Source organism: Microtus pennsylvanicus, chromosome 9 (assembly GCF_037038515.1).
Source record: "Microtus pennsylvanicus isolate mMicPen1 chromosome 9, mMicPen1.hap1, whole genome shotgun sequence".
In the NCBI taxonomy this organism is placed as follows: Eukaryota; Metazoa; Chordata; class Mammalia; order Rodentia; family Cricetidae; genus Microtus; species Microtus pennsylvanicus.
Genome location: NC_134587.1, coordinates 39,808,932 through 39,829,254, shown reverse-complemented (window position 1 = coordinate 39,829,254; position 20,323 = coordinate 39,808,932). Strand labels below are relative to the sequence as shown.

The window sequence follows — 20,323 nt, the reverse complement described above, 5'->3', positions numbered from 1 at the left end:
TGGTTTAGAGAGTGAGTTCAACTACAGCCAAGGCTACACAGAGAAACCTTGTTTCAAAAATCAAAAAGAAAAGAAAGAACAAAGATTTTACTACAATCTTTTGTATTGATAATACAATGATTATCTGTAAACTTTAAAATTTAACCTACAGCAATCTTTCCCAGGGGCTGGAGAGATAGCTCAACTTGCAGCTCTTCCAGAGGATCAGAGCTCAATTCTCAGTACTCTGTTTTGGCTTCTGAGGGTGCCCACACACACATGACATACACAGGCACACATGCACACACACCCACACACTCACACAAACAAACAGAATAAAATAAATCTTCAAAATAAAAAGAATCCTCTTTCGAGAGTCTAGAGCTTCATGGAGTCCTGTGGGGGCAAGTCCAACCTTGTGCAGAGAAGACCCAAGGCTGAGCTAAAATACTCTACAAAAGAAGCTGAAAGAACAGGCACCAACTTCAGGGAGAACACATGACTTACATATATGTTCCAGAAAGGCAGAGTTTAACTGCTGGTAGTGTAAGACTTTAAGACAATCCTAAAGCCATTTTTGACAATTCTGAATCCTCTCAGCCTCTCATAGTGCTTCCCCTCCTCCCCTGGGAACCAAGGACCTAACAGCCACACTCGCACGTACTCAGTTCCTGAACAATTACTGATATACGTATGTTTTGGTTCGGTCCCCTGGGAAACGGGGTCAAAATGACCTCTTACCTCATCTGATCTGGCAACAGCTCTCCAGTCAATTATTGGTAATAGCCCTTTCGAATAAGCCAATCAGAATAGTCAAAGAAAAACTCCCCTTGCTTCTGTGGCCCCTTTAAAAGTAGACTGTATCAGCTATTTGAGGTCCCTCGGCTTCCCGAATGCTGGGGGACCCTGTCATGACAGAATTAATAAAATCCTCATGCTTTTGCATCGGCTGTGGTGTGTGAGGTGGTCTCTGGGGGCGACTCCTCCTCGGTGTTTGCACGCTAGAGTCCAATGGTAGGATGCAAACAGCAAAGGATCGGTTGAGAGTCCCAGGACTATGAGTGTCCTAAACCACCAAAGAGATCTGAACCAGACACTGCACTATCTCCACTATACCCTCACAGTTCAACAAGATGGTACGAGGAGTGGCCGAGTTAGGAGAAGTTATGAGGCTAGAGACAAAATAGGATTAATGCGCTGGTAAGAACATGAAGGAGAAGGAGCTGTTCCTTCTATCTGTCTGTCTTACTATGTTTGTATCTGACTTTTTGTATCTCTCTCTCTCTCTATCACACACACACACACACACACACACACACACACTTATGCACACACACAGAGTTAACCCTCCCCTGGAACTAATAGGACCTTTATCCCAAATCATGAGAAATACGTTTCTGTTGTTTAAATGCTCAGCCTACAGCATTCTGTGGTGGTATCCAGAGCTGACTCCCAACAGCTACAGTAAAGAAGCTGAGCGCACACATGCACAGAAACACTCACAGATCAGGTGTGACTCTGCTGAACCACCTGCCAACCAGGCCCATGAAATGAATACAAGCTGGCCTATAAAGATATCTTTATCTCTACTTAACTACTATAAAAAGATACCAAAAAACGAATTAAAAAATTTATCACAACACTCTAAACTGAATTGAATGTACTAACATATACACAGTGAAAGGATCAGTATTGGCATAAGACACCCCAAGACCGAGTTCTCAGCACAAAGAGATTTATTTGTCCCAGAGGAACAAAGGGCAGGGAATAAGAGATGAAGGCAGGAGGTAGAAGAGGGGGAAGGGGAGGGAGAAAGGGATGAGACATTTGTCCCAGAGCGACAAGGACAGCCTCTAGTTAGAGAGGAGGCAGAAGTGGCCACAGGCAAATGACAGTTTATAAAGGAAAAGGGAAATCATGTGTTAAGATGAGGTGTTCCATTTTAGTTGGGCATGTTAATTTGGTGAGCCAAAGGAGGCCTCTGATTGCTGGACTCAATACTTTGAGAGCTGGAACTTGGTGGTCAGCCTCAGGAGGAAGGATTGACCAAACTGGGGAATAGACCTTGGTGGCTAGCTTAGGAATGTAACCTAACAGCTTTATAAGACAGAAGAAAGAGGGATGAGCAAGGCCTACCAGAGCCATGATCACCATGCTCTGGCCTGTTAGAGCCCTTTATGCGACTATTATCCCTAGACATCCAGGAAGAGGGAATCTTATTGAGAAAATATCTCCATCCAGATCACCTGAGGATGTCCATAGAACATGTCCTTGATTAATGGTGGATGCAGGAAGGCCCTGCCCGATATGGACACTCCCACCCTGGGCAGATGCTTCTGGGTCCTGTAAGGAAGCAAGCTGAACAAGCCAGGGAGACAAGCCAGTCAGCAGTGTCCTCCAGAATTCCTGCTTCAGTTCTTGCCTCCTGGTTTCTGTCTTGAGTTCCTGCTCTGACTTCCCACAGCAGAGTGGGACCTGAGAGTTAGGAACCAAAATAAACCTGTTCCTCCCAATGCTGCTTTTGGTCATGGTTTTTTATCCCAGCACCAGAAAGCCTAGCTAAGAAAAGTGAAGAAAGTATGGGCTGGAGAAATTGCTCAGTGTTTTAGAATACCTACTGCTCTTACAGAGGACCTGGGTTCAGTTCCCAGCACCCATATCAGGCAGCTTTCTACTGCCTGGAACTCCAGCTCCGGAGATTCTGACACCCTCTGGCCTCTGGATACCTGAACACACCTGGTGCACACAAATTCATGCAGCCACATACACAAACACAAACAAAATAAGCAAATCTCTTTTTTATTGATAAAGAGAAATCTCTCAGGGTCATCAAGTAAAATGAACAAATAAGTCTCAAGAGTGACTGAGACCCCCCAAGAGTGAATGAGACCCCACAAGAGTGACTGAGACCCCCCAAGAGTGACTTTCACAAGCATGAAAGAGGTCAGGCACGCAAGCCAGTGCACTATAGAGATGCAGGAACGGGTTGTTTTTACAAGGGGCAATGACTGGAATCTGACCTGATTTTTGTTTCTTTCCACCGTGTAAAAATCTCCTTTTGTCTTCTCCTGGATTGCCCCTCCTATCTCGGAACACAGGCCCCTGCATCCCTGTCTGCCGCACGCTCCTGACTTTTCCTATTGCTCCAAGCACTGACTCTGCACAGCAGAGTGCGCTATCCCTGTGTATGAGTTTCTTTTGAGTTTCCCTAATTTTTTCTTTTGGTTTTTCAATATAGAGTTTCTCTGTGTAGCTCTGGCTGTCCCAGAAATCGCTCTGTAGACCAGGCTGGCCTTGAACTCAGAGATCTGCCTGCCTCTGCCTCCCAAGTGCTGGGATTAAAAGTGTGTGCCACCACCGTCCAACTGCTTCTTTATTTTATTCTGCTCATGTCCCCTAAACTTTGGGAGTCTCTAAGTTGACATTTTCATCAAGTTTAAAAATAACTTTGTACTTACTTTATAAAATATTTTATCTATATAAAATTTGTAACTTGGTATTATCCAAAACTTGTTTCTTAATATAATGCGGTGATTAACTTTGTCCATGAATTAGATAAGTAAACACCTCGGGCCTCAGGTACATCTTTGGGGTGCATCTCTGAGGTGTTTCCACAGAGGTGTAACCTGGAACGGAGGTCACCGTCCCATGTGCTGAGGCCTCCTGGACTGCACAAAGAGAGGAAGAAAGAAGCTGTTGCTGGCATTTCAGTGTCGCCGCCTGACCACCTGAGAAGATGCAAGGAGTCCCAGCTGCAGAGCCCACTGCCCTGAAATCTGCCACACCTTTCCCAGCATGATGGACAGGAGCCTCACAGATTGGGGGTCAACATCAACCCTTTCTTTCATAAGTTGCTTTTGTAAGGTATTTGGTCATAGTAAGAAAAGCCACTGACACAGACACTCGAGTCTAATGTGTTTCCGCACATTTCCTGCTCTAGTCTATTCCTCTGGGAGCTTTGCCAGTGTACATGCATGGAGAAGACGGAGGTTGTCATTCTGTCTTAATCACTCTTTACCTTTGTGTGTGTGTGTATGTGTGTGTGTGTGTATGTGTGTGTGCATGTGTGTGTGCATGTGTGTATGTGTGTGTGTGCGTGCGTGTGTGTATGTGTGCATGTATATGTGCGTGTATGTGTGTGTGTGTGCGTGCGTGTGTGTGTATGTGTGTGTGTATGTGTGCATGTGTGTGTGCGTGTGTGTGTATGTGTGTGTGTATGTGTGTGTATGTGTGCATGTGTGTGTGCATGTGTGTATGTGTGTGTGTATGTGTGCATGTGTGTGTGCGTGTATGTGTGTGTGTGCGTGCGTGTGTGTGTATGTGTGTGTATGTGTGCATGTGTGTGTGCATGTGTGTATGTGTGTGTGTGTGGTGTGTGTGTGTGTATGTGTGCATGTGTGTGTGCATGTGTGTATGTGTGTGTGTGCGTGCGTGTGTGTATGTGTGTATGTGTGCATGTGTGTGTGCATGTGTGTGTGTGTGGTGTGTGTGTGCGTGTGTGTGTGTGTGTGTGTGTGTGTGTGTGTGTGTGTGTGTGTGTATGTGGGGGGACATAGGCTCTCATTGAACCTGGAACTCAACAGTGTGGCTAAATGGTTGGCCAGCTCTTCTCTAGGAAAACTCTGAAGGACCTCAGTCCCTCTCTCCTCTTTTCCCCAGACTGGGACATTGACGTTCATCTGTCGAATCTGATGTAAGCCCACGCAATGAGTTTCTGCTCTCGGGTTCCCTTCCTGCTCCCTGTTGTGGTCCTGCTGAGCTTCCCTCTTGGGTCTCTCACTAGTTATTCATTCAGTCACGAATCCTTTCCTTTTCCGTGCCACGAATCCCACTGTTCCTTTAACATGCTTATGATGCCTCATTGGTGTTTCTCTTCTGAATCCAGCTTTGGTTCTTCTCAGGAGCAGGTTTTACTAAACCATTCTTTTCCTCTCCCATAGACCTTGTTTTTCTGCTTGTGTATCTACTCACCTTTCTGTGAAGCATCATTAATAATACATTATGAAATCCCAGCTGGGCGGTGATGGTGCATGCCTTTAAGCCCAGCCCTTGAAAGGCAGAGAAGGACAGATCTCTATGAGTTTAAGGCCAACCTGGTCTACAAAGTGAGTTCCCAGGACAAACAAAATTGTTATACAGAGAAACCTTGTCTCAAAAAACTAAGCAAACAAACAAACAAATAAATAAAATTTCAACCACATTCAACATTGGAGAGATGGCTCCATGGTTAAGAGCATTGGGCATTGTTCCAAAGGACCCAGATTCAATTCCAAGAACCCACATGACATCTTATAAGTGTCTACATCCCCAGTTCCAGGAGATCCAACTCCCTTTTCCTATCTTCTTGGGCACTGTATGCACATGGTGCAGAGACATACATGCAGGCAAAACACCCATACACATACAAATACTTTAAATATATATATGTATGCATATATATGCCGTATTATTAACAAATAGATAATATAAAAGTCCTACGTTCTGTAGTCTTTGCAAGGCATACTTTGTTAGAGTCTAGGTTGTGTGCTCCTCAGTTCTGACCCTCGTGTTACTTGTTGGGGGTCTCCGGAGGCAAGTAAGGCTCCAATGAAGCCAGTCACTGTGAGTCTAAAGCAAGGAGGCGAAAGTCCTTCTGAGAACAGGGAAACTGACCATACTCTCGGTCTCTGTCCCCCCACTTCCATGTCCACCGCACGGAAAGAGAGCCCTTGCCTGATAGTGGACTTTCTTGTGCTTGTGTATGTGTATGTGTACATACATGTGTGTGCATTCATGTGGAGGCCAAAGGTCAACATCAGGTGTCATTCACTCCCCACTGTTTTTTTTTTTTTTTGATTTTTTGAGACAGGGTTTCTCTGTAGCTTTTGGTTCCTGTCCTGGAACTAGCTCTTATAGACCAGGCTGGCCTAGAACTCACAGAGATCTGCCTGCCTCTGCCTCCCGAGTGCTGGGATTAAAGGCGTGCGCCACCACTGCTCGAGTCCCCACTGTTTTTGATTCAGGGTCTCTAATTGGACATGGAACCCAATAACTTGGACAAAAAGGTTAGGCAACAAACCTCAAGAATCCTACTGTCTCCACTGCCCCAACACTGAAATCACAGGTATGTACCATGCTTTCTGGCACTTCTTGACATAAGCTACAATTCTAAATGTTTGCATGGTATGTGCTTTACTAACAAAACCATGTCCCTAGTCCTGAAAACAAACTTGCTGACCCATGATGGTGGACTGAAGGTCACATGATCATGGACTGGAGGTCACATGATGGTGGACTGGAGATCAAGCTCCAAAACTGTGCCGTGATGAACTGCGGCTGGAGTCCACAGTCTGGAGCATCTGTCATGAGCAGGAAGTGCGATCTCACGCTAAGCTTCTGGGACTTGGTGCAGGTGTGGACCAGATATGTAAAAAATGACAGCACTCCCCATGCCCTTAGCATGTCAGAAGCTCACCTGAGAACGCCTCCTCAGAGGTTTCTCAGGCAGAATTTGAGATGGACAAGCGGGTGTAGATCACCCCACATTCCTGTCTTTTCTGCTCTCCAGCTGCGGCAGCAATGTAAGAGACAAGGTGAGCAGACAGTGGCTGTAGGCCATGACATGAGAGACACCATGACGGGCACTCGGGCACTAAATTTAACTCGGATGAAGAGTCAGAACTGCATGGGAGGGCCAAGCAGGGGGACAGTAGAGGACAGCCACCTCCAGGTGACACCAGGAAAACAACAGCCAGGGATTTGATCTCCACACAGCAGGGAGTCTTAGAAAAACAGGAGCAGCAAAGGGGGCTGTTCCACTTCCCCTTCCTTTTGAGAGACCTACTGAGGACACAAGGGAAGGCCTTGTCTCTGCTTGTGGCTTGCTTCCAGATTCTAAGAGGACAGGAAACTGCTCCAGAACGAAGATGGGGCTGGGGGCCTGAATCGATCAGTCAGTGGAACCTAAACAGCTCTGTGAGTTGGGTCGTTAAAGAGTATTCACAGAAAGAGTGCAGTGCATTCCACTCACGCTGGTCACTGTGGACAGAAGGCAATCAGTGGTGCACAGGTGTGCCCCACCCCCAGAAAAGATGCTAGGCAGCATGTGGCAGCAGGTTTATTTGGCACAGATGCAAGGAACACCTTGGGTAGGGGCAGGAGAGGTCAGGTGCACAGAGCCATGGCTTTCTCCTCACATCAGTTCCTGCAAGCAAAACAACCTGACTCAGAGCCATGTGTGGCTTCCAGAGACCCTGAGACTCTGGTCAGGGTCACAGGCTAGGGGCCTGGTATCCTAGCTACCTGGCTTCAGCAAATCACTGGTTCTCTGAGCCTTGATCTCTCTATCTGCAAAATGAGTCATACTGTCAATATCTGGGTGCTAGGTTGCGGTAATGAGGTCATGCCGGTGGTAGACCAGCACAGTGCTGGATACAGGGAACCCTAAGACATCAAACAGGGTCTATATCTATCTTGACCGAGCTCCTGATAGCATCTGAAGAGACAGAGTCAATCAGCAATCCTGAGCATTCCTGCTGGGCAGAATATTGAGAACAAGGAGCCTGGCACTCAGCTCTGTCCCAATATCCACACTGACACCTATCCAGGCACCCACTTCCCTCCTAGGACTCAGCCTGACAGCTTGGGCTCACATTCCTGACTGCATCTCTCTCCAAACAACAAAACAGTTACCTCTCTGGACCTATCCAGCAACACTATTGAGAGGTAAAGAAGGGGTACACACACTCACTACCACCACCACCACCACCAGGGCCAGGATCTAGTACCAGAACATAAGGGCTGTGGTGTAGAATAAAGGATGTGGGCTCACCTCCTTCAGGACCTGGGATCACTTCCCTGCAGGACAGGGCAGCATGAGATGGGGGCAGGAGAGCATCAGACCCCACCACAGAGGCCTCCTCCAGCTGCTGAGGCCAGAGGACAAACTAGCCCAGATAGGACAACTAAGCCCTCTTGATCCTTGGGCATGTACCCGAAACACATGAGCAGCCTTGAGAGTTCAGAGGACTCTGAAGAGGAGGGCATGGTCCCCAATGACCCAGATAAAGGAATGCTGAATCAAACCTAGGATTTCAGAGAGGAAACTGCCAAAGTCCTGGCAAAGACAGAAGCCAGCCAGGGACAGAGGCTGCAGGGGCATCCACCCAGGCTCCTGACATCTGGGCATGGCATCTTGATACTGAGCAGCCGTGCACTGAGACCTCAGCCAGGATACACCAAACAACACCTCCAGTGAGACAGGGGACCCCCACATCCAGAACAGTAATAAGTCCACACTGAGAGTAAACCACAATGCCCCAGATAAGCCACCAAACCTGGGACAGCATCTTTGCCTGCTCCTCTGCTGACCCTGAACTTCCCTGGACCGTCTTCTGCAAGGGCCAGCACCTTCTCCAGCACACAGCGTTTGTTACTAAGAAGACAAGAAGGTAGGCCAGCCTGTAATCACAACTCTGGGAGGGGAACTGAGTCAAGAAGATTGCAGTTTGAGGCCAAGTAGAATGATATGCCCCTCAGGGCAGTCTAGGCTAGACAGACAAAGGCGGGAAACTCTGGGTCCCTCAGTGGCAGGGAGTGGGCCTCTTAGGTATATCCCTGGGCATATACATCCGGCATCAGCCTGGGGAAGCCTGGGCTAGACAGACAGACAAAGGGGGAAAAACTGAAGGAGAATAAGGAAAAAAGGAGACTCCTAGCCTCCTGCCTATCACGGTATGCTCTAAGGTGCTACACATGGTGGGCAACCCAGGAGTTCAGAAACCAGGCAGATACAGGTGTCCTAATTTCTGCTGAGTCTATGACCCCAGAGAATAGGATCCCTACAGAGTGGCTACCCAGTGAGAAGCAGACGGTGTAGCAAGAGTACTGGCTGTAAAAAGATGCACCCAGTGACTCCTGAGGAACCACTCACCTGTGCTCACAGGCACACAGAGACAACAGACACACCCTGAGGATCAGGAATGTACACACGTCTAAGGGAAACAAATGTCATGCTTGCCTCTGAAGGACACAGTCTTTGGAACAAGAACGAACAGACCTAAGACAGCCACTCCCCACCACTAAGGGCACAGCCTGAGAAAGATGAACAGACTGCAGTGAGTGACACATTCAGGAGCAGGAAAACGCATATGTGAATGACAGACTTCCTGAAGTAAAGGGACACGTATTTGGGGGAGAAGCTCTTAAGAAACAGGGAGATGCTCATGACTGACAAACACACTTGGAAGTACAGGGACACACGTATTAGAGGCACACTCTAAGGAGCAAAGACACACACGTGTGTGAGGTACATAGTCTCTGAGGAACAGGGTCGCACATGTCTGAAGAACACAATCTTCATGCGAAGAGGCTTGACTGTGCCTGAAAGACTTAATCTCTGAGAATCAGCGACACACTCAGAGCTGAGGGACACATTCTGACATAAACACATTCTGAATGACGTACACACATTTAGGGACACAGAGAGGTGAAAGGGCAAGCATTTGAATGTCTACTCTGAGAAGCATGGTTACATACATGTGAAGACACACTCCCTGGGAATCAAATACATGCATGACTGAGGGAAACAGCCACTGAGGAGCAGAAGAACACACAGAACTGAGTGTCACTCTGGGAAGAACTGACACTTAAAAGGGGCAACTCTGAGAACAGGGACATGCAAGTGTCTTTATGGACGTAATCTGGCTTCACGTGTGCAGCCTGAAGGTATCTACTGGCCAGTGGAGACATGGGGACGTTGGCACTGCTGGTCTGTGCGCCAGGAGGAAGAGATAGCCCGTGTCGGCCTTGCCTCAATTCTCCTCGGGTCCCATGACCTTAAAGCTAGGAAACTGGACCTTAAAGCTGTCTGGTCAATTACTTGCTTTGCTCAGCATCCAGGGTGGCAGACCTGGAGGCCAGACTCCTATCATGACCACAGAGTTGTATGTCACTCCATAAACTATCTTGGTAAACTGTGGGACACCCAGGATGTCAAAGATGTCTGGTCCCATCTGAAATAGTTGACCCACCCCATCCCTCTCTACAGCTGAGGCTGAGGTGCAGACACAGGTAAATATTTCTCCAAGGAAGCAGAGAGCACCGTAGAGGCTAGCCCATACTGTACAGGACAGCCCAACTTTCCCCCAGGGTCACAGGCAAGGCTTTAACTCACTTGTAATAGGCGGTGGTCACCTTCAGAAGGTGCATTTCCAGCACGTCTTTCAAGGATCCCAGCTTCTCGTTGTTCTCTGAGTCTTGGTCATCAATTGTGGAAGCAAAGGCACATACCAAAAGCCGTTATTAAACTGGGGGATAGAGATCAGAGAAAGGAACCACCCAGATGGACCAGCATCCAGGATTTGGGACCCTGACGCCATTTACATCCCTCCCTTCCAAGGGATGCAGCAGTCTGGAAAGTTCTAGGGGTAAATGGTACCCAAAACGATAGAGTATTGAAGGCTGACTCTGGGTAGGGCCGACCCCCATGGAAAAGCACTGAACTTGGCTCACTATAACTGGGATTACCTGCTTTGCGTCGAAGGGGCTCAGTCCTTGAGCCCCTATGTCAGAGGCCAGTCCCATGCACAGCCCCAGCAGGGTGAAGAGCATGCTGCTTTCCATGTGCCTAGCAGGTGGGTATCTGGGCTCAGTTCTCCAACCACAGGAAGCCACAGCCCTTGGCTCAGAGCCTCTGAACTTTATATCCTTCCTAGTGGATGCTTTAGATACGCATAGATGATTTTCATTGGGTTCGGTTGGAAGCACACTGTAAACCAGGCAGGTGACTCACCCCCCTGCTGGATGGCGGGGATGCAGGGGACCGCCTCAGGGGACACAGATCTTGCCTCTGGGTATCCACTCAGGTATGCATCAATCCATTCAGCAATTGTGCTCTTCCATTCCAGCTGTGTGCAGGTGACAGAGCAGGCACCACCAAGGTCCCTAGGCAGACTTTGGTCATAGACACAGAGAAGAGGACAACTAGCTAGGGGCAGAACTCTGCCAACCAGAATGGGTCACCCAGGCAACAGAAGCCTGGGAATGGCGGAGGCAGGACTGAGGACACTGGAACCATGGATGGTGGTGGAATCTGGCAGGTTTACATTCAGGGGGCTGAGCATCCTAAGGAGTGGGCCAGAGACCCATCACCCCTCCAGTCCTGCGACTCTCTTCCTGAGGACTTTGAAGAAGCCACAGCAGTCAGGCAAGGGCCACCAGATGAGCAGCCAACATGCCTAGGCCCTGCTTCCCTGGCATTAGCTTTACCCACCACTTGTTTTTGTAAGCAGAGACCACAACCTCCAGGTTTCAGGTAAAGAACGAAACCCATAGGGCCCGGGGTACCTGTGCAGGCGCCACAGCAAAGAGACAGCCACTGTGGCATCACTCCCTAGGGAAACACCCAGGTTCTGATCCTGCAGGGCACAGGCAAGGATAGAGGAGTATTGGCAATAACAGCCAGTGTACAAATTATAAGAAGTGGGAACGAGGAGACAGGGAGAAGAAGACGGGGAGAACAGTTAAGGAACATAAAGTTGACACAGGGCTCAGAGTCCTGCAGGAAGGGACAGCTACTGCACACAGAGAGGCGATGGCCAGTTGGATCTTCTGGTGACCCAGCTTGTAACCTGATAAACCCTCTTTCTTTCTGACAGAAGCCACAAGCCAGTGTTCCCAACTCTTGACTAGCAGTCACCAGCTATTCTGGATTCCAGAAAAGTCAGGCGGCCACTACACTGTACCCAGAGCTCTTTGCATCTCAGCAAACCCCAGATTAGCAGTCAGTGACCAAGCCAGTCCTTCCTGACCCCTCCAACTCCGAAGAATGTTGGGTCCATTCAGAACTGAGCTATCCTGATGCTAATAATCTCGTCCTACAAACTGAGTTGTACGCGATCCCCGGAGGCCAATGAAACAAGCTGGAGGAAGCTCCAGCACCAGGACTTTTGAGTGGATGGGGTATATGCCCAGCAGCAATTGTAACAATCTGTTCTTAGATAATCTGTGTTTAACCAATGTTCAAGAGAGATGAAAAGGGGCTGGAGAGATGGCTCAGTGGTTAAGAGCATTGCCTGCTCTTCCAAAGGTCCTGAGTTCAATTCCCAGCAACCACATGGTGGCTCACAACCATCTGTAAAGAGGTCTGGCGCCCTCTTCTGGCCTTCAGGCATACACACAGAATATTGTATACATAATAAATAAATAAATATTTTTTAAAAAAAGAGAGATGAAAAGCAATTTTCCTACCTTTCGAATAAATAAAGGAATCCTCCAGGATCCTGCTAAATTGCAGGCTGCCCCACTTATTCTCCACAAGACACACACAGTGACCACTGCAACACCTTTGCCATCTCCAGAATGTGGCAAGGAGCCCAGCACTGGCCTCAGGAAAGGGGTCCCGGTATGGACTCAATTCTGTCCACTGAGGGTGAGCCGCCCATCTGTCCAGTGGGGCCAGACACCTCCCGGGGGTGTGTCAAGGGGCGGTGTAGAGGTACGCAGCCAACAGAGTGGGCGCTGGGAGGGTCAGAGGGTCCTTCATAGCCAGAGACACACATTTCTGCATGTCTTCCCTGGAGGCTCTGCCTCCGGCATGGCCTGGGCCATGTGACAGCCTTTTTGAAAAGCACGACTCTGCTACCCCACTGCCCAGAGGCCCGGAAAGCTCCAGACCTGCTCTCATGGTTCCTCAGAGCATCCTGAGGTACCACCAGCACTCGAGAACAGGATGGACACTGTCCCAGACTGCAGAAGGGACTGTGGGACCCACTAACCGGGAAAGCATGAACAGAGCAGGGCAGGGCAGAGCAGGACCTTTTCACTTGGGCAACTTAGGATTGGCTGCCCTGTGTGAGGTGCATTCTTCACCAAGTATTCACAGAAACTGCAGGCTTGTTTCCTCCACCTGGGACACATGAACCTTCCTGCCACCCCTCTCCCTGACCCCAGGAAAGAGGACGGGCAGCCTTTGGCAGCAGGGTTTATTTGAAGCAGGTGCAGGAGGCCCTTTGGGCAGGAGCAGGAGAGGCCAGGTGTGTGGGGCTGCAGCTGCAGGCCTGGACAGAAGCTATTCAGACCAGTCCCTGTAGGCAGAACGGCAGAGCTTAGGGCCTTCAGGGACCCTGAGGTGCTGGTCAAGTGTCACAAGCTAGGTACCTGGCACCCCTGTTGGCAAAGCACGGGTTCCCTGAGCCTGGGAGTCTCTATCTGCAAAGTGGGTTATAGTGTCAACCTCTGGGGTGTGGGCTGTGACAGTGAGGTTGTGTAGGTAGTGGATTCGGATGGTGTTAGACACAGGAAACCCCAAGATATCCAACAGAGCTGAACGCCATCTCACCAGCTGGCAGGACATGAAGGGACTGAGCTGACCCAGAGCCCTGCACAGCCCTGCTGAACAGAACAATACAAGGGACCTCTCTTGTCCAACCTAATTCTGTCCCACACCCAAAGGCATGACACCCAAGCATGACAGCTTGGGGTCACACGGCAGACCGTTCTTTCCAGACTACAAAACAGATGCATCTGAAGCTGCCCATTAGGGCTGTTGGCTGTCCTGATCAGAGGACAGATGGGGACCCCTCCTCTCCAGAACCAGGACCTAGGAGTGCCAACAGGGGCTCCATGAGTGTTGGGCTGCAATGTAGACCAAGGGTAATGGGCTCACCTCTCTCAGGAGCTCAGCACACCTCCCTGTGGGATGGGACAACAGGTGGTTCAGTCAGGAGGGCAGCTGACCCCATAACAGGGCATGGTCCAGCATCCTCCTCAAGGTGCTATGCTCACCATGTCGGGTCAGCATGTAAAGGCCTTGGTCGGCTGTCATTTCCCGAAACTTCCAGAAGCCTGGCTCATCCTCAGTCTCAAGGCTCCGAGCTGTGGGACACAGCAGAGCTGGGCTGGCAGCCTGAAGGAAGGCAGCCACACGGCTCTGCCCCAACCCAGGCTCAACTTACTGAAGTACTTGAGTACATGGAAGTTTCTACCCTGCCAGAGCAGGGACAACTTGAGGATGGTGTAGTGTTCATAGTCCGTGTCCAGCACATAGATCTTCCTTTGGCCTTCAGGAGTCAGTGGTTGGGTTAGGGAGCCTTGCTCAGACTGAACACTCTGGGGGAAGGTGTGGGGGGAGGGCTGACCTCGGAGACTGGATCTGCAGAACCTAATTTCCTTGTGTTTCTGCCTAGTGCTGGGACCTGCCTCTGACATCCTGGGAAGACAACTTTTGAAGGCCAACCCAGGACACTAGTAGAGATGAGGGGCCTGGGGTCCAGGACCTGAGGATCCCACGGATGGCACAGAGAGCCTCAGGGCCAGGGGGAGATAGGATACAGGGCCAGGCAGTTGCAACGTTACCAACAAGGCAGGACTTACCAGGAAAAGCAAATTCCCCAACAGTGTCTCTTTCTGAACCCACTGATGTTTCTGTCATGCAGCTTCCTGAGCTGGAAAGCACCACATTGTTTGTTAACCTAGCCAAGTGGTGGTGGCACACACCTTTCATCCCACCACTCAGGAAGAAAACAAAGGCAGAGTTTGAAAGGTGAGTTGGAGGCCAGCCTGGTCTACAGAGCAAGTTCCAGGACAGGCTCCAAAGTTACAGAGAGAAACCCTGTCTCAAAAACAAAAAACAAAAACAAAAAAAAAAACAGAACAGAATGGAACAGAACGGAACGGAACGGAACAAACAGAACAGAACAATAAGAACCTACCAGCCCGCATTCTAACTGATGAGCACATTCTTGAATGGGGCATACCTTCAGAAAAAGGGCTGACAAGCTGGGGAGCATCCTGAAGCCCAGAATTCATGGAAAGGGGGCCGTCCATGGGGCAGGGAGCCCCAGCCTCTTCAGTTTCAGGGAGCCAGCCAGCTACTGGCCACACATTTTTATCCACCAACAGGGCTTTATCTTAAGCCCTTGCTTATATTTTGGCAGAAATGCAGTTCTAGGAGCTGGATCTAGTTTTTTCTGTGGTGGGAGTGCCCAATAAGGTGGACTTGGAAAGGTTAGCCTGCACGCTGATGATCTCATCCGGACTGTGTTCAGCTACAGACACATCTCCTCCTTCCCAGCAGGTCACATCCCCAAATGCCCCAGGCCTCTTACCTGTTGTACACAGCCTTCACAGTGATGTTCTTTCCACTGAAGGTGAGGAACAAGCCCTCTACCCTCCTCTGAGTCTTCAGCACCAGGTTCTGCTCAGAAGTCACAGCCACTTCCTTCCAGAACCCTGCAATCTAGAGAACGGCACTAGAGCTAGCCTTAGCTCAAGCCACACTAGGTCTCCAGCACCTGAGCTATAGAGGATATTTCAGGGACCCTCCATCAGGTCTGAGGGGGCCACTTGTCCTCAGCCATGTTTTCCTTCCCAGGGGACCTTTCAGGACACCAGACAAAAATGTCCCTTCTGGAAGATCCTGACCCAAGGCTAGTCTGCCAGGAGACCTTTCCAACAGGTGCGTGGAGAGGAAGCATTCAGGCCTACAGCCAGCACACTGAATCAAGCATGGTTCTACCAATCTCAACTTCTCTGGGGTCATGCTTTCCTATAATAGCAATGTTCCCAGAGCACAGGATATCACCTGAAATTTTTAGAAACTGGTTACTGTTACAAGAGAAAAGAATCTGTGTCCCACAAAGCCTGACCCCTCTGAGTTTACAATGTGAGGCTGCTGGTCTCAGGAAGGATTCCCAGACATAGAGAGTGGAATCCAGGCAGACAAGCTATCCACTCTGGAGAAGTCCTCTTCTGGCTCCACAGTGCACAGGGAGGGGGTCATAAGAACCCCACGAACCAGGGAGCCGGAAAGGACCCTAAATCTGTAAATCAACAAGAACCCAGAGGTGACTGGCCTCTCCTCTCTTGACACAGGAGAGGAGAGGTCCACGGAGCTCAGTGTCTCTCAAGGGTCCTATGCTGCCTGCCGTTGGGACAGGGACCTCAAGAGTGGGTCCTGTCTCTGCCAGCCATGCTGTAGCTAACTAGGAGATAGGTGGAAGGGGAAGAGACTCCCCGTGCCTAGACATTCCCTTTCTCCCTGTCCAACTTCCCATCAAGACCCAGTAGCGCCTCCAAGCTAAGAAGAAAGAGGCACCTTCTCTGGCACTAAGTCCACACTTGCAGACTCTGCCTGCAACAGGTACAGCAGGAAGAGTCCCCAGACGGTCCTCAGCAGCCTGGCTTCCATCTCAGGGCCTGGATTGTGGCTTGTGGTTATGGAGGGTGAGGGCTTATATTTGGAGAGAGGGCAAGCATGAACCACCCAGGGAATGTCATTGGGCAAAGCTGGCTACCAGCTGCTCAGAGACTCAATTTCTGCTCACTCTGCATCAACCCACATCCAGAGAGGGGTTGGACCAAGCTAAGGCGGCAGTCAAGCTGCCTCCATCCTGGTATTTGGACAATGATAGACCACATGCTGAGACTGCACCATCTCAGTTTCCCCATTTGTAACAATATATTTAAAAACATCAGCAAAATTTCATCCAAAATTATTGTTGGTTTTGTTTTGTTTTGTTTTGACTTAGCAAAACTACAGAATTAAAGTTACCTATCTTTCAAATATTTGAGCACCGGGCACAACTGAAAGAGCTCCAAATAGAGATAAACTGTATAGGATTAAAAAAAAACAGCAAAATATTGAACTGAACATGGAGCCTTGGGTCCCCTACCAGAAACTTCACTTCCTGCAACATCCTGCCCTCCAGGAAAATCCTGCACTCTGCCTATGGCTATGACTCTCAAGTGACACAACTTCAGGGTGTGGTGGTATATGTATGCATGTTTGTATATGGTGTGGGGGTGTATGTATGCATGTTTGTATAGGGTGTGGGGGTGTATGTATGCATGTTTGTATATGGTGTGGGGGTGTGTGTATGCATGTTTGTATATGGTGTGGGGGTGTATGTATGCATGTTTGTATAGGGTGTGGGGGTGTATGTATGCATGTTTGTATATGGTGTGGGGGTGTATGTATGCATGTTTGTATATGGTGTGGGGGTGTATGTATGCATGTTTGTATAGGGTGTGGGGGTGTATGTATGCATATTTGTGTATGGTATGTATGTGTGTGTGTGGTATATGTATGCATGTTTGTATATGGTGTGTGTGTGGTGTATGTATGCATGTTTGTATATGGTGTGGGGGGTGTATGTATGCATATTTGTGTATGGTGTGTGTGTGTGTGTGGTATATGTATGCATGTTTGTATATGGTGTGGGGGTGTATGTATGCATGTTTGTATATGGTGTGTGTGTGGTGTATGTATGCATGTTTGTATATGGTGTGGGGGGTGTATGTATGCATATTTGTGTATGGTGTGTGTGTGTGTGGTATATGTATGCATGTTTGTATATGGTGTGGGGGTGTATGTATGCATGTTTGTATAGGGTGTGGGGGTGTATGTATGCATATTTGTGTATGGTATGTATGTGTGTGTGTGGTATATGTATGCATGTTTGTATATGGTGTGTGTGTGGTATATGTATGCATGTTTGTATATGGTGTGTGTGTGGTATATGTATGCATGTTTGTATATGATGTGGGGGGTGTATGTATGCATATTTGTATAGGGTGTGTTCTTGTTGAATGAAAGGCATGCACATATTCACATGGGTATGGAAGCCAGAGGTCAACCTTGGGTGTTGCTCCTCGGGAGCCAGTCACTTTGTTTTGATTTGCTTGGTTTATTAGTTAGTTAGTAGTTGGGTCATTAGTTGGTAGGGTACATATTCTTTTTTTTTTTTTTTTGATTTTTCGAGACAGGGTTTCTCCATAGCTTTTTGGTTCCTGTCCTGGAACTAGCTCTTGTAGACCAGGCTGGCCTCGAACTCACAGAGATCCGCCTGCCTCTGCCTCCCGAGTGCTGGGATTAAAGGCGTGCGTCACCACCGCCCAGCTAGGGTACATATTCTTTGAGACAGTCTCTCTCACTAACCCTGACCTGCTGACGAGGCCAGGCTGCCTAGCCAGTGACCCCCCCACCCCCACCCTCCCGAGATCTACAGTCTCCCTCTCCCCGGGACTGCACCAAGTGATTTCAGACACACACCACCATGCCTTGCCTTTTCCTCGGGGTCTAAGGAAAGCACTTTACTAACTGAGCCATCTTCCCAGCCCCAATGACACAGTTTTCAAATACATAAAACAAACATCTCTCAGGCAACCGAGAATTATTTTTTAATGATTTATTTAACTTTATTTTATGTGCATTGGTGTGAAGGTGTCAGATCTCGTGGAACTGCATTTTCAGACAGTTGTGAGCTGCCATGTGGGTGCTGGGAATTGAACCCAGGTCCTCTGGAAGAGCAGTCAGTGCTCTTAACCGCTGAGCCATCTCTCCAGCCCCCCGAGAATTTTTTTTAAGGTAGGCAACTTTTATTTTCAAAATTTACTTTATTTGCGATCTATATTAAAACAAAGCCTCTCACTCTCTGGAGGAAAAGCTAAAACTGGCACCCCCAAAAGGGCTTGGTCACCTTGGGACCCAATTCTCTAGCTCACAGATTGTAGAGCAGAGGGGCAGGAGCTGTTAGGTTGGTAGGGGCCCCAGGCTACCCAAAATGACTCAACCAAGGTCAGCATCCCTCATCCTGCAGGAGGGGCTTCCAATCGTCAGGACCCACATGGAGCTGCTTCAGTCTTACACAGCTCACAAGAAGGTCACAGAGACTGATGCCCACCCTACATAGGGAACCAGGCTATTGAAGACACTAGGGTGGGCTGACACAGAGGTGTAAGGAATGAGTTAGGAGAGGAAACACACTGGGTAACACAAGGAACCATCCAAAGGCCTTGAAAATTCCGGAGGGAAGCTGGGCACCCACTGGCTCCAGCAACAGGCTGACAATTGGGGCCCTGGGGACACAGAGACGGGTTTGGCTGGCAGGAGTGAGAGAAAGGGAAGTGGAGTGGGTGGCATCTGGTTTTCTGGGTGACCAGGACAGGATGAGGGCAGCACCTGTGAGGGCTGACTGCTTCCGGCTCTGGTTATCTGAGGACCACACACTGAGGAGCAATGGACCAGAACTGCAGCACCTTCCGCACCCCATCCTGGCCCTTTGCATATGAGAACGAGACCCAGTAAAAGAATGGTGGTTCCGTGCCATGAAGACAACCTCAGTGATGCTCCCTACACAGGGACCTCCGCATTCCACACCTTATTCCAGAGCAATGCAGAGCCTACACCATGGGACCTGACCACACACCTAGATTGCCTGTCATGTGACCTTGAATGACTTGCCCAGGTTCTGTGCCTCAGTGCCTTAATCTGAGAAGAAAGACTGGAAGGAGCTAGTTCCAGGAACCCAGAGGTCTGTCACGGAATACATGTGACAGCTAGCCAAGCAAGGCCTAGGAACACACTGCCCACTGTCCTGACCCATTTTTTACCCAAGATCACGACAGTAGTGGGAAGCCAAACCCAGACAAGAAACTCCATGGCCTTCCTGCTGTTCCAGCTCCAGCTCCAGTTTCTGCATCCAAAGGAGCCTGGACCCATATTCAAAAGGCACCCCAGTTTCACAAAAGACACTGAGAACCCACATAAAATATTCTCATTTTTCCCTGTGATTGCAGCAACCTCCTGGCACCAAATTTAAATGAAACCTCCTGCTCCTTTCCTGGGCGGGGGGATCCCCTAGGTCGCCAGAGTTTACATCAGTCTCCCCAGAAGGGTTGGAATCAAGACAGGGCCCACTGTGCCCTGCCCAAGGGCATCTCCAAAGAGTCAAGGAGCCATGGGATACAGAATTTGTTTATTGGGTAGAAAAGCCAGAGTAGGGACATATTAGGGAGCAAGGTGCGGCCCAGAGTGGCCCCAAGAGGGCATCACTTGGTTCCTGAGGTCACGGTGAGATTGACTGCTCCTGAGGTTGGCTGCTCCTACACAAAATAAACACAATCCCTCCATCTTAACCCCCTTGATAAATGTATTTCCTACTCTCCACAAGCCCAGCACTGCCCACAAGGTTGTCAACCCACAAAGACAAGAAAAGATAATTCTGTCACCAAAGCTTCTACAAACCCATTAACACCTCATGCACACACTGCTGCTGCTGCCTCGGCCCACACACTAGAGATGCCTCTCCATGGCACCTGCCCAGAGACCTTAGAGAACCCACCACACTTCTGCGTCCCTCACTCTTACAGGACTAGGAATCCCTAGGTTCTGTCAGGCCCTCGGGAGAGGGACCAAGTGACAGGAAAATGACAGAGTGATTTGTCATTGATTCCAGCCTCTAATATTTTCAAAACCACCTGATAATGGAGACTTAAGTGAGCTTGACAGGGCTGCTTAGATCAACTTAAAGTCAAAACAGCACACACGCTCCAAGCTCCTGGGCTAAGTAGACAGGGAGAAGAG

General features: G+C 49.2%; 1 protein-coding gene across 1 annotated transcript; it reads right to left on the bottom strand.

Annotated features, from left to right (window-relative positions):
• Positions 1-12,939: 12,939 nt before the first annotated feature.
• Positions 12,940-16,147, bottom strand: Lcn8 (lipocalin 8). The gene is made up of 7 exons (XM_075984429.1): positions 16,055-16,147; positions 15,066-15,196; positions 14,332-14,402; positions 13,914-14,018; positions 13,744-13,833; positions 13,625-13,650; positions 12,940-13,043 (listed from the first exon to the last, which is right to left on the bottom strand). Exons 1-7 carry the CDS (start codon positions 16,145-16,147, stop codon positions 13,032-13,034), a joined length of 528 nt encoding a protein of 175 aa, XP_075840544.1. The 3' UTR covers positions 12,940-13,031.
• Between the last annotated feature and the right edge of the window lie 4,176 nt (positions 16,148-20,323).